The sequence below is a fragment of the Homalodisca vitripennis genome, unplaced genomic scaffold, assembly GCF_021130785.1.
Source record: "Homalodisca vitripennis isolate AUS2020 unplaced genomic scaffold, UT_GWSS_2.1 ScUCBcl_928;HRSCAF=3893, whole genome shotgun sequence".
NCBI lineage: Eukaryota > Metazoa > Arthropoda > Insecta > Hemiptera > Cicadellidae > Homalodisca > Homalodisca vitripennis.
The window spans coordinates 221,451-234,731 of NW_025777113.1; the positions used below are offsets into that span (position 1 = coordinate 221,451).

The 13,281-nt window shown below is 32.2% G+C and overlaps 1 protein-coding gene across 1 annotated transcript in view; it reads right to left on the bottom strand.

Moving 5' to 3' along the window:
* Nucleotides 1-13,281, bottom strand: part of LOC124371147 (nucleosome assembly protein 1-like 1) — a 29,877-nt gene that overhangs the window by 2,231 nt on the left and 14,365 nt on the right. Inside the window, exons 4-7 of the mRNA XM_046829461.1 lie at nt 8,570-8,718; nt 7,116-7,275; nt 6,621-6,758; nt 1,166-1,313 (exon numbers count right to left, since the gene is read on the bottom strand). Of these exons, the coding sequence (XP_046685417.1) occupies nt 1,166-1,313; nt 6,621-6,758; nt 7,116-7,275; nt 8,570-8,718 (595 nt within the window). The remainder of the gene's footprint in view (nt 1-1,165; nt 1,314-6,620; nt 6,759-7,115; nt 7,276-8,569; nt 8,719-13,281) is intronic.

The window sequence follows — 13,281 nt, forward strand, 5'->3', positions numbered from 1 at the left end:
TTATGAATACCTGAGTTGGAAAGATAATACAAATCCATCCAGTAGAGCTACAATAAAATTTTAGCTTATTTATTTCTGCGTTTGGGCATATAAATAAACAATATATCCAGTTTTAATGTCAATAACAACGAATGAGATACTAGTTTTCAGCACTTTTCAACCAAACTGCAATTTTGAAAATTTGTAACTCGGAAACGAGTGATTCGATTCAGACCAGGTTATTAAACAAGGTGTACTGGTTTTGATTATCAGAAATATATATACATATATAAAACTATAATGAAATTATTTGACAAGCATGTGGCAAGGTATGAGCCATGACAAGTATAATACATGTTATGGCACTTTGGCTTGCATTGCTTTAGCATTGTAATTAACAGACTGGTAAGATACCTAGTCTAACTTAGTTTACAATGCTAATACCAATTTATTTGGTTAATAATTTATTGCTTATATTACAATATTAGAATTATATAAAAAAATTAGTAATAAATTACCATCTTACCTTTTATTCTAGACTGAGCAGTTCAAGACCTTGGTATGGGTTTTATTGTGGAGCTCTCAGTCATTATATCATGTGATTTTGTAAACCACTATTAAAATGTTTAATTTTTAAACACTTATGTAACTGACCAAGCTTTGTTTGTTTATTACGGCCGGCACCTGCTGGTAGGAATGTGCATACCATAGCAAACATCGCCCTATTGTTATTTAATTTAGTAGTATTTAACTGTATTTATTTTTAATGCAATTGTTATTGGGTACATATATTTTCAATTTAAGTTAAAGCAGAGCAAAAATAATATGGAATTATTCATTTAAATAGACCTCATCAGACAATTCTCGAAATCTGGAAACGCTTTTTAGCTGCGAATAAATCCAAAAGAGGTACTTTAACTAAAAAAATAGTATTCACGATAACTATTTTTCTAATATCAGAGTATCTAAAAAGCAATTTTGCTGCAAACACCAGCATATGAAACAAACATGTTTGTTCCAATTTTAATCTTGGCCTCCTTGCTGATTATAAGTAATGATTGACACCTTCACAAGGGCTCTATACAGTTATTGACAATGCTCACGAGACCACCCTACTGTAATGTGTGTACCGCAGTCAACGTGTTAACTATTATAATTATGCAATTTATAAAAAAATGTTACTTACTGACTGGAGGATTGAAGAAATTGAAAAAGGAATCATTTTGGATAGTTTTGGTGATTGTTCTGACCGATCCTCGAGATTTGTGCTTTTGTTTCTTCTTTATTGTTTTGACTGTGACATTTTTGTTTTTCTTCCAGTCTATAGTACAACCCTGTTTGGACAGAATTAATCAGTGATTATCAGGAATATATACATAATTATATATAGAAGTGAAACTATAATGAAATTATTTAACAAGCATGTGGCAAGATATGAGCCATGACAAATATAATACATGTTATGGCACTTTGGCTTGCATTGCTTTAGCATTGTTATTAACAGACTGGTTAGCTACTTAGTCTGACTTAGTTTACAATGCTATATCAATTTATTTGATTAATAATTTATTGCTTATATTACATTATCACGGCAGAATGAAATTAATAGACGATCATTATAACTTTTATATTAGTACATTAAATTTTTATCAAAATAACAGGACTAAACGGGATACAATTGTTTGCTGCAGTTGTAACATGTTATACATGAAATGGAATAGTTGAATGTTGAAAGTTTTAAAACCACAAGATCATGGTAACACCTGGTGGCAGTTACAACTTGCATTGATATAGCAACTAGATCGTAGGTGAGAACCAAAAGGTTTCACCTTGGCTTCGTTGCAACTGTACTAGATTTATACCAAGTTAATTCCAATAATGAGTTGTTATAATGAAATCACTAATGAACCAACATATTTTGAGGTTATTGTCAGTGGATAATGTATGAAGTTAACTAGATACAAGTTTCACGGAGATACATGTTTTGTAACATGTTATACATGAAAGGAAATAATTTAATGTTGAAAGGTTTAAAACCACAAGATCATGGTAACACCTGGTGGCAGTTACAACTTGCATTGATATAGCAACTAGATCGTAGGTGAGAACCAAAAGGTTTCACCTTGGCTTCGTTGCAACTGTACTAGATTTATACCAAGTTAATTCCAATAATGAGTTGTTATAATGAAATCACTAATGAACCAACATATTTTGAGGTTATTGTCAGTGGATTATGTATGAAGTTAACTAGATGCAAGTTTCACGGAGATAAATGTTTTGTAACATGTTGTACATGAAAGGAAATAGTTTAATGTTGAAAGGTTTAAAACCACAAGATCATGGTAACACCTGGTGGGAGTTACAACTTGCATTGATATAGCAACTAGATCGTAGGTGAGAACAAAAAGGTTTCACCTTGGCTTCGTTGCAACTGTACTAGATTTATTTTTTAGAAATATTTTGAGGTTAATATCAGTGGCTAATATACGAAGTTAACTAGATACAAGTTTCACGGAGATACATGTTTTGTAACATGTTATACATGAAAGGAAATAATTTAATGTTGAAAGGTTTAAAACCACAAGATCATGGTAACACCTGGTGGCAGTTACAACTTGCATTGATATAGCAACTAGATCGTAGGTGAGAACCAAAAGGTTTCACCTTGGCTTCGTTGCAACTGTACTAGATTTATTTTTTAGAAATATTTTGAGGTTATTATCAGTGGCTAATATACGAAGTTAACTAGATACAAGTTTCACGGAGATACATGTTTTGTAACATGTTATACATGAAAGGAAATAATTTAATGTTGAAAGGTTTAAAACCACAAGATCATGGTAACACCTGGTGGCAGTTACAACTTGCATTGATATAGCAACTAGATCGTAGGTGAGAACCAAAAGGTTTCACCTTGGCTTCGTTGCAACTGTACTAGATTTATTTTTTAGAAATATTTTGAGGTTATTATCAGTGGCTAATATACGAAGTTAACTAGATACAAGTTTCGCGGAGATACATGTTTTGTAACATGTTATACATGAAAGGAAATAATTTAATGTTGAAAGGTTTAAAACCACAAGATCATGGTAACACCTGGTGGCAGTTACAACTTGCATTGATATAGCAACTAGATCGTAGGTGAGAACCAAAAGGTTTCACCTTGGCTTCGTTGCAACTGTACTAGATTTATACCAAGTTAATTTCAATAATGAGTTGTTATAATGAAATCACTAATGAACCAACATATTTTGAGGTTATTGTGAGTGGATAATGTACGAAGTTAACTAGATACAAGTTTCACGGAGATAAATGTTTTGTAACATGTTGTACATGGAAGGAAATAGTTTAATGTTGAAAGTTTTAAAACCACAAGATCATGGTAACACCTGGTGGCAGTTACAACTTGCATTGATATAGCAACTAGATCGTAGGTGAGAACCAAAAGGTTTCACCTTGGCTTCGTTGCAACTGTACTAGATTTATACCAAGTTAATTTCAATAATGAGTTGTTATAATGAAATCACTAATGAACCAACATATTTTGAGGTTATTGTGAGTGGATAATGTACGAAGTTAACTAGATACAAGTTTCACGGAGATAAATGTTTTGTAACATGTTGTACATGGAAGGAAATAGTTTAATGTTGAAAGGTTTAAAACCACAAGATCATGGGAACACCTGGTGGCAGTTACAACTTGCACTGATATAGCAACTAGATCGTAGGTGAGAACCAAAAGGTTTCACCTTGGCTTCGTTGCAACTGTACTAGATTTATACCAAGTTAATTCCAATAATGAGTTGTTATAATGAAATCACTAATGAACCAACATATTTTGAGGTTATTGTCAGTGGATTATGTATGAAGTTAACTAGATGCAAGTTTCACGGAGATAAATGTTTTGTAACATGTTGTACATGAAAGGAAATAGTTTAATGTTGAAAGGTTTAAAACCACAAGATCATGGTAACACCTGGTGGCAGTTACAACTTGCATTGATATTGCAACTAGATCGTAGGTGAGAACCAAAAGGTTTCACCTTGGCTTCGTTGCAACTGTACTAGATTTATTTTTTAGAAATATTTTGAGGTTAATATCAGTGGCTAATATACGAAGTTAACTAAATACAAGTTTCACGGAGATACATGTTTTGTAACATGTTATACATGAAAGGAAATAATTTAATGTTGAAAGGTTTAAAACCACAAGATCATGGTAACACCTGGTGGCAGTTACAACTTGCATTGATATAGCAACTAGATCGTAGGTGAGAACCAAAAGGTTTCACCTTGGCTTCGTTGCAACTGTACTAGATTTATACCAAGTTAATTTCAATAATGAGTTGTTATAATGAAATCACTAATGAACCAACATATTTTGAGGTTATTGTGAGTGGATAATGTACGAAGTTAACTAGATACAAGTTTTCACGGAGATAAATGTTTTGTAACATGCTGTACAGGGAAGGAAATAGTTTAATGTTGAAAGTTTTAAAACCACAAGATCATGGTAACACCTGGTGGCAGTTACAACTTGCATTGATATAGCAACTAGATCGTAGGTGAGAACCAAAAGGTTTCACCTTGGCTTCGTTGCAACTGTGCTAGATTTATACCAAGTTAATTCCAATAACTGGATAAGGTACTAAATTAACTAGATACAAGTTTCACGGAGATAAATGTTTTCGTAACATGTTGTACATGAAAGGAAATAGTTTAATGTTGAAAGGTTTAAAACCACAAGATCATGGGAACACCTGGTGGCAGTTACAACTTGCACTGATATAGCAACTAGATCGTAGGTGAGAACCAAAAGATTTCACCTTGGCTTCGTTGCAACTGTACTAGATTTATACCAAGTTAATTTCAATAACTGGATAAGGTACTAAGCCAACTAGGGTACAAGTTTTATAGTTTCCATTCCCTCTCAATTTCTACAAAAATAATTCTGACAAACAAAACACTACATTGAATGGGTTCCTGATTATGAAATTTGTTGATGCACAAGTTAATATTGATAAAAGGACATGTCTCTCAGGTTATCGTCAATTGTATCAGTCCAAAAACACTACAAAAATTTATACAATCATCAAAGGAATTAGTAGGTCAAGTCAAACACTTTAATCAATTTCATTTCCCATCGAATCCAACAGAACAAAACAAAACACTAATATAAAAACTATTTATAGAAAATGTATCTAGTCTTACTGTAGCTAATCTATCTTCATTTAGAACTACTTAAAATGAATTGATTTTTCAGCTATGTATGCGTTGAATGATGAATAATCAATATATTCATCAGAGATTTAAAACTAGTATAGGCTTCAGTACTGCCAACTATATTGACAATTTAATAAAAATATAGCGAAAATAATTGTTAGTGCTAGGCACAACCAGTGATCGTAGAATTGATAAATTATCTATCTGAAACAACTAGAATTGAAAATGTTGCAAGATTTAAAACCACAAGAAGATAAAATCAACTGGTGGTAGTCATAACTTGCCTTGATATAGCAACTTGATCATATGTGAGAGCCAACAAGTTGCAAACGGTGAGAAGTTCCCTCCAATTCATATAATACTAGTAGTGAGTAACTTTAGAAATGAGAACGTTTAGGACAAGAATATTCTCAGATAAAATAACCATATTACGCCTGGAAATGATACCTGTAGGATCATTGGTAATAGCCTAAGCACTGCATGTGACAAAACAAAGATTAAACGGAGGCCTACCTAAGAGCTAAACTCCCTCCCCAAAATTCAAGTAGAATACAAAAAGCATATAGGATAGAAAAAAATGTAGCAAAAGATAAAATTGTTGTATCTAATGATAGTTTTAACTTGCATTAGTTTAGCAACATTATCATATGGGAAAGCAAAACCGCTTCTCGTTGGATTAATATTGCTGCTAACTAAACAATTTGAATTCAATATTACAATATCATAAACAATAAATTAAAAATGAAGTAGAACATTTTAATTTAAAAAGAACGGTTACAAGAGTGAATTAGGTATTCCTTCTTAGCAAGTAGCCTAAATTTTATGTTTTGACTAAAAAACAATTGGATCAAACTCATTTAATGCTAGTCTTCACTAAGATCATATCAATAAACCTTTTGTTGCAATGCGTATGAAGTTAAAACAAATAATGGGAATGAAGTTGAATGTCTTTATTTTGCATACTGTAGCCCTAATTATTATTTTAACTGAGTAAAAATTACATTAAGTTCTACATTACCTTCCTATTTCAGAAAATGAAGTTAATGTATATATAAATGTTCTAAAATAACCACCTACGAGGAAAGTCTTTCATTCATAAAACTGAGCGAACTGATAGTAATTTTTATATTATAATAGGTATATCAAATGACGATATATCAGGGCATCTTTCCTTTATTAATATTGGCTACATTGTTATGTCCAAGTGCATTGATGTGTAAGTTGCCATTTAGGAACAAGGGATTATGATAAATTATAGATTCTGTATTGTTTTAGTAATTCTGTCAATGATAATATCCCAATTCTGGGATGATAGAAGCACAAAGCAGGCAGCAATGATAATGCATATCAAGGTGACTTGAAGCTTTTGGCCAGGAGAGGGGTTAACCAAATTTAGTATCTAAAAATTATAACACTGTACCTTGCATTTGTAGATCTCCGGCCCTTCAAAACTGAAGGGGTCTGATTCTTCAGGAACACATTTCATTTCGTAGACCTTTGTTAAAACTGAGTTTGAGAAATATTCATTTGGTGAAAAATGGAACTCCAAAACAAAACCCTGGAACAAATAAAAAACCACAATCTCAATAGGTTCAATAGTACAGTTCTTAACAAAAGGCCTAACTTTCAAAATAATATCTATGTATAAAAACTTATTTATTTCGTATTACCAGGTAGTTTTATTGTACTTTACGCACCTTATGCATTATTGCAACAGTTATGATGAGGTACAGTATTTTACTATCAAACAGTCTGTTAGAGCTTAATGTATCTTAATTTTACAATGGACTTAGATCTTTATTTGCTCTTTTGCTCACTTGTCACAATAAAATTCTATGCAACAGAAATCTGTACTATTTTTTTTTTAACTTAACAATGTTGACAATTGTTTACATGGATAAAATATCACACTTACCATAGGGTTACTCTTTAAAAATATCACTTTTACGTCAATGAGGTGTTTCAGGATTGGCTCATCGTGTTCTTGGACCATTTCTGAGAGAATACCGACATTCTTGAAGATGGTCAACCAGAAGTCAGGAATTCCATTGGCATTTGCTTTGTTTTTCTCCTCACTGAACAATCCAAGTGTAAAAATATTAATTGATATTTATGCAATATATAATTATAATGTGATATATTAAAATATATCTAATAAGGATTATATAATAGGTCCGCTCACAATTTAGGACCAAATCTAAATCCAGGTTATCTAACAGACAAGGAAAAGGAGAAGGAAGTATTACTGTAATTTTCATATTTATTATGAATGCATTATATTGTGTACTTACGGCTTTAAACAATACATTAGATTTGAAAAGGAAATTCATCAACAATATTTATACATATAAGTCAAATTTTTACTGTAACTTATTTAACACCAACTTGACAAGGAACAGCTGGTTAATGGTTAGACAAAAATCTAATGGTTGAGCTTTCATTGTGTTTACTGCTAATGAATTAAGGAAACATTAAAATGTAAATTTTACAGTTAACTTTTGAAGATTTACATAGTTAACTTTTGAAGTTGAGCTGTAATACCATAGCTCTAGTTATCTGATCTGTTTAACCCTTAAACGTGGGGATTTCCAAGAACTCACCTTTAGCCTGTAGCCTGTGTTCTTCTTAACATCTCTTCTATGACGAAGAAGAGGAATAGTATCCCCTTTCTGCCTAGTAAAAGTAAGCCTGCTCTTCATACCATATTTAAATTCTTTGGTTATATTTATACTGGAATCTGTGCCAAATTGGGGAATGAGAAAAATCTGGTGATTCTTGTTTCTTAGTAGAAAAAATAACATAGGAATGTAAAGCAAGGCCACAATTTTGGCACCAATATAAAATTTTGTTTAAACTTACCCGTCAATAAACAACTCTTACAGCATTGCTAAAAAGAGTCATAAAAGCATTAGTTAAACTGAAAGTATGGTTGATGAGGACCTTTTTTATCAGGCAAATGTATCTTCTGAGAAATTGCTTATTATAACAGAAATAATCGAAAAGGCTTGGGGGCTTCTATCAAAATGATTAGAGCGTGTTAACAAGCACCAGGGGAAAAATTGGATAAAGCTCCATTACTCTGGAAAAGTATTTATTTACACCTCCTACAGCAAATTTTAAGATGCATCCACGGCATATCCTACCAGTTCCAGGACTGCCTGATAATGTTTGTGAACCATGACAATGTTCCCTCATTAATATTGAGATACATAATATTTTCAGGAGTCAAGTTCTGTGTAAACTATTAAGATTTTACTAGAAAAAAACGTATTGTAAAATTTTCAAAGAAAAGAGTATCAAAAGGTAAGAAATACACTGTCCCAACCATTATGAAAGTGGCTGATAAACAACTGAGAAACGTCTACTTACTCTGTGACTGGTTCCTTCGTTTCAGTGACATCCTCAATCTTGACTTTGGTTTTTATTTCATTGCTCAACTCCTCTTCTTTCTCGTCATCGGAAGGAAAATCAGCCTCCTCATCATTTGGTTCGTATAAACCTTGTATAATTGTAGATCTCTGGAAAGTAGCATAAATTATTTAGAAGCATGTATACTTTGATCAGAGAGCATATGTTAACACATTCAGCGCCATGTGTATCATAAATGATACACACCAGCACTAACGTTGTGGGCCATGTGTATCATTTATGATACACAAAGCTGTTTAGGCAGGGGCCGAGTTAAAATTTTCATTTTTACCGTCAGGGGCCAAGTGCGATTTAAGATCAATAGTGCTTTTAGAAACACAGTACTACAATTCTTTTTGAAATCAGACGAACAGTTTTGGCAGTATGTTAATTTTTCATGTCTGTGCAAAAATGATACACGTGGCCCAGACTGTGAAAATCAACTAAATTTTGTTGGTAGGGGCCATGTATATCATTTTTGCACACTTGATAATTTTTGTATTCTTATACTTGAATTTGATCCGGAATATCATCCAAGTGTGGACAGTGATTATAGTGACACTTGAAAACCACGATTCAGTCGACTATTTGAAAAACGATTTGAAAGACAAGGTGATCAAGACAATGTAGCAGGACCTTAGTAGATAGCCAGAGAGGATGTGAGTAGTGAAGATAGTGAATATGAAAAACTACTAAAAAAAGAAAGAAAGCTGTAAAAGGGGCAACTGAAAAAAAGAAAAATTCAAGCAAGAAGTAAGAAGAAACAAAGTTGACCACTACAATAAAAAAGAAAATTTATATGACTAAACAAAAATAATAACAGGAAAGTTACTGAGAACGAAACTGAACAAGACAAAGATGAAATAGACAAAACGGGTGACACTAGCGAGGAAGAAAATAAAGAGGGAGAGAATTATTGTGAAAAAGATGAAGATAATAATGGTGATAATGATTTTGAGGGAGATGACGATGACGAAGAAGAAAATTATCAAGAGTCAAACAGAAGGAAAGGGAAAAAATAAAGAGAAGAAAAGGAAGAGGACTGCAAGGGAGCATGAATATAAATTGACAGTTTTTGGAACAGAAAGGGACATCAAATGGGAAGAATGGCAAGGAAGGCAAAAAACATTCGCTTTTACTGGGCGGGCAGGAATAAATCCAGAGGTTAGTGCACAATTAGCAAATAAAAATCCAGTTGATTATTTTTTGTATTTTCTTGACGATGAAATAATCAATTTGATGGTTGACCAAACGAATCTTTATCTTTACACGGTATGTGACGCTTGCGAAGGAAATCCCTACATGTGCCGTACGTGTTTCAACAACAAACAATAAACAATTTGGAAAAAGTTGTGTTTTTATTAACATATAGTAATATTTAAACAAACACTAGTTTTTTAATTCACGAAAACTTACAGTTTTTATTTTAGCAGCTCAACTAATGATCTTTTATTTTATAGGTACCCAATTATATTTTACCAGTCGTATATAGACATTTGTATAATAAAAACATGTTTATAAATAGAGTGTATGTACTTCATTAGAAACCTGTGATCTAAGCAATAATCTGACGTCCTGGGCCGGAACTGGCCGGGTTCTGTGGTAGGCCTGGGCCACGAGATTCAGTATATAGTGTTAAAAGCATTGTAGAAGAGCTCAGTTTTGATACGTATGGCTCAAACTAGAAACTGACGTATGTATCAGAAATGATACACGCGGCCCACTTGGTAACATGGGGCGTGTATCATTTTTGATACACATGGCCCCGACCGTTAATATATGGAAAAACCTAATGGCCCGTGCTAAATGGATTGTGTCATATGCCCTGGCGCTGAATGTGTTAATAATGACTGGAAGCATGCATAACTTCAGCAGAATATCTAGAAGCAGTTATCATCACAACTGGACATGTTGGCAATTGGTAAGTCTTAGGAGCCGGCTATACTAGCAGCCATTTTGATTTTAGTCCATATAAAAAATGTTAAACCAAATGCACTTTATGACCTCATCTTTCATTGCAGAATAAGGGATTATGTCCTATTTTATAAGGTAGGTCCAATATCTCAAGATCGTTGTAGTTCAATAATTTAATTTGCCACTATCCCAAATTTATTATGCTTATGATGTGGTATTGTTTCACTCTTCACATGTAGGTCCAATATCTCAAGATCGTTGTAGTTCAATAATTTAATTTGCCACTATCCCAAATTTATTATGCTTATGATGTGGTATTGTTTCACTCTTCACATGTAGGTCCAATATCTCAAGATTGTCATGGTTCAATTATTTAATATGCCACTATCCCAAATTATGCTTATGATGTGGTATTGTTTCACTCTTCACATGTAGGTCCAATATCTCAAGATTGTCATAGTTCAATCATCTAATATGCCACTATCCCAAATTATGCTTATGATATGGTATTGTTTCACTCTTCACATGTAGGTCCAATATCTCAAGATTGTCATAGTTCAATCATCTAATATGCCACTATCACAAATTATGCTTATGATGTGGTATTGTTTCACTCTTCACATGTAGGTCCAATATCTCAAGATTGTCATAGTTCAATCATCTAATATGCCACTATCACAAATTATGCTTATGATATGGTATTGTTTCACTCTTCACATGTAGGTCCAATATCTCAAGATTGTCATAGTTCAATCATCTAATATGCCACTATCACAAATTATGCTTATGATGTGGTATTGTTTCACTCTTCACATGTAGGTCCAATATCTCAAGATTGTCATAGTTCAATCATCTAATATGCCACTATCCCAAATTATGCTTATGATGTGGTATTGTTTCACTCTTCACATGTAGGTCCAATATCTCAAGATTGTCATAGTTCAATCATCTAATATGCCACTATCCCAAATTATGCTTATGATGTGGTATTGTTTCACTCTTCACATGTAGGTCCAATATCTCAAGATTGTCATAGTTCAATCATCTAATATGCCACTATCACAAATTAATTAAAATCATAACGATAACTGAAAAGCTTTATCATTTTAATAAGTACGCCATCACTCTAAAACATCTCTAAAATAATCCCAAACTGTGCAACACTCTCAGCAACAATAACACTTCACACTTGAGCATGCCATATAGACACATTGAATATATAAACAATGCTATTTCATATGTACTTTCTTCATGTAAATATATTTTAACCCGTTATTAATACATACATCCCAAATATCTGTGGTATGGATATTTATTGTCTTACATTGGGCAGTTTATAAAATACAATGAATTTATATAATCATGACAACATAAACAAAAGATTCAAATCTGTCCAAAATTGTTTTTTATTTCTGTACGAATAAAAATACACAACTTATTCCACAATCCGTAAAACATCAACAGAACGAAATGACAGATCTTCTCTAAACAGGAGGATAGTTCAATGAGAAAAGAAAAGTGGTAATAAGAAAGATTATTCTATTATACTTCTGTTCTTATTAAAATTACTGATCGGTATGTCATGACAGCGTTTTCTATTCCTAAATTAGAATTTAAAACGGGTTACAAACCAATGTTATCAACGAAACATACAGCAAATACATGATGACCACTAAAAAGAATTTAACAAGAACACCATTGAGAGTGGCTCCTATAAGTATGTGCAATGATAATACAGAGAAACTATCAGAACTGTATGTGATGACCGTTGAGAGAAACTTCAAGATTTGCATTTGTGAAAATCTGGTCAAATGTCTGAATATAAATAAGCATTAGCCACAAAACTGACTAATTTTGAATTTTCAATAATTTTTAAATGTTAAACCCCAAACATCATGTGTTGTAAAAAAACCCAACAAAACAGTTCTATAAACTGCTTGATTTAGTTTAACAACCTACTTTGAAGAAATTTAGCAAAAAACTTTACTACACACACCTAATATATATATAAATTTTCTTAATTCTGAATAAGCCTATTTTTTTAAAAGTATGTTATTTAAATAAAACAAAACATTAATAAACTAGCGCCTAAAATTACCTGCATTTTGTACACAACCACACATTTCATAATATTTATAAATTGTGTTTCAATTGTTAATCATGCGTAGTTGTAGGACATTTATTTATTATAAATACGTATACATATTTTCATCGACTCAAAAATAATTACACAATTTACTATTTATCAAGTAAAACGAGATAACTGCTCAAAAACCTATCTGTATTTTTCTACCAATGCAGAGAAGAGGATAAAAGCTGCAGATGGAGAACAAAAATTCTCATAAGAATAATATTTCAACTTTGGAAGCATGTGGGGTGTGTATGAAATAGGGTAGTGCAAAATCCACAAGAGGCACATCGAGATTAAGAGCTTTCAACTGATATAAAATAAGTATATAAAACAATAATTTTAGATACGTAAAATCACCATACAAAAATCAATAATGTAGACTTCACAACAATTAATGTACGAGTTGTCTTTGGTTACTTAAAAAAAATAAAAAGAATCTGCAAAGTCAGAATCTCAAGTACTCGGTTAGGATCACATGAAAGATAATACTGATTGAGCACTTCCTTTATTAAACTCACTTAAGTTGATTACACAAGAACAGGCAGAATTACGCTTTTCTTTCAAATCTTGGAAGTAATTTATCTTTATTTTTGTTTTACCCAAGATATATTTAATTTTGTTTGGCATT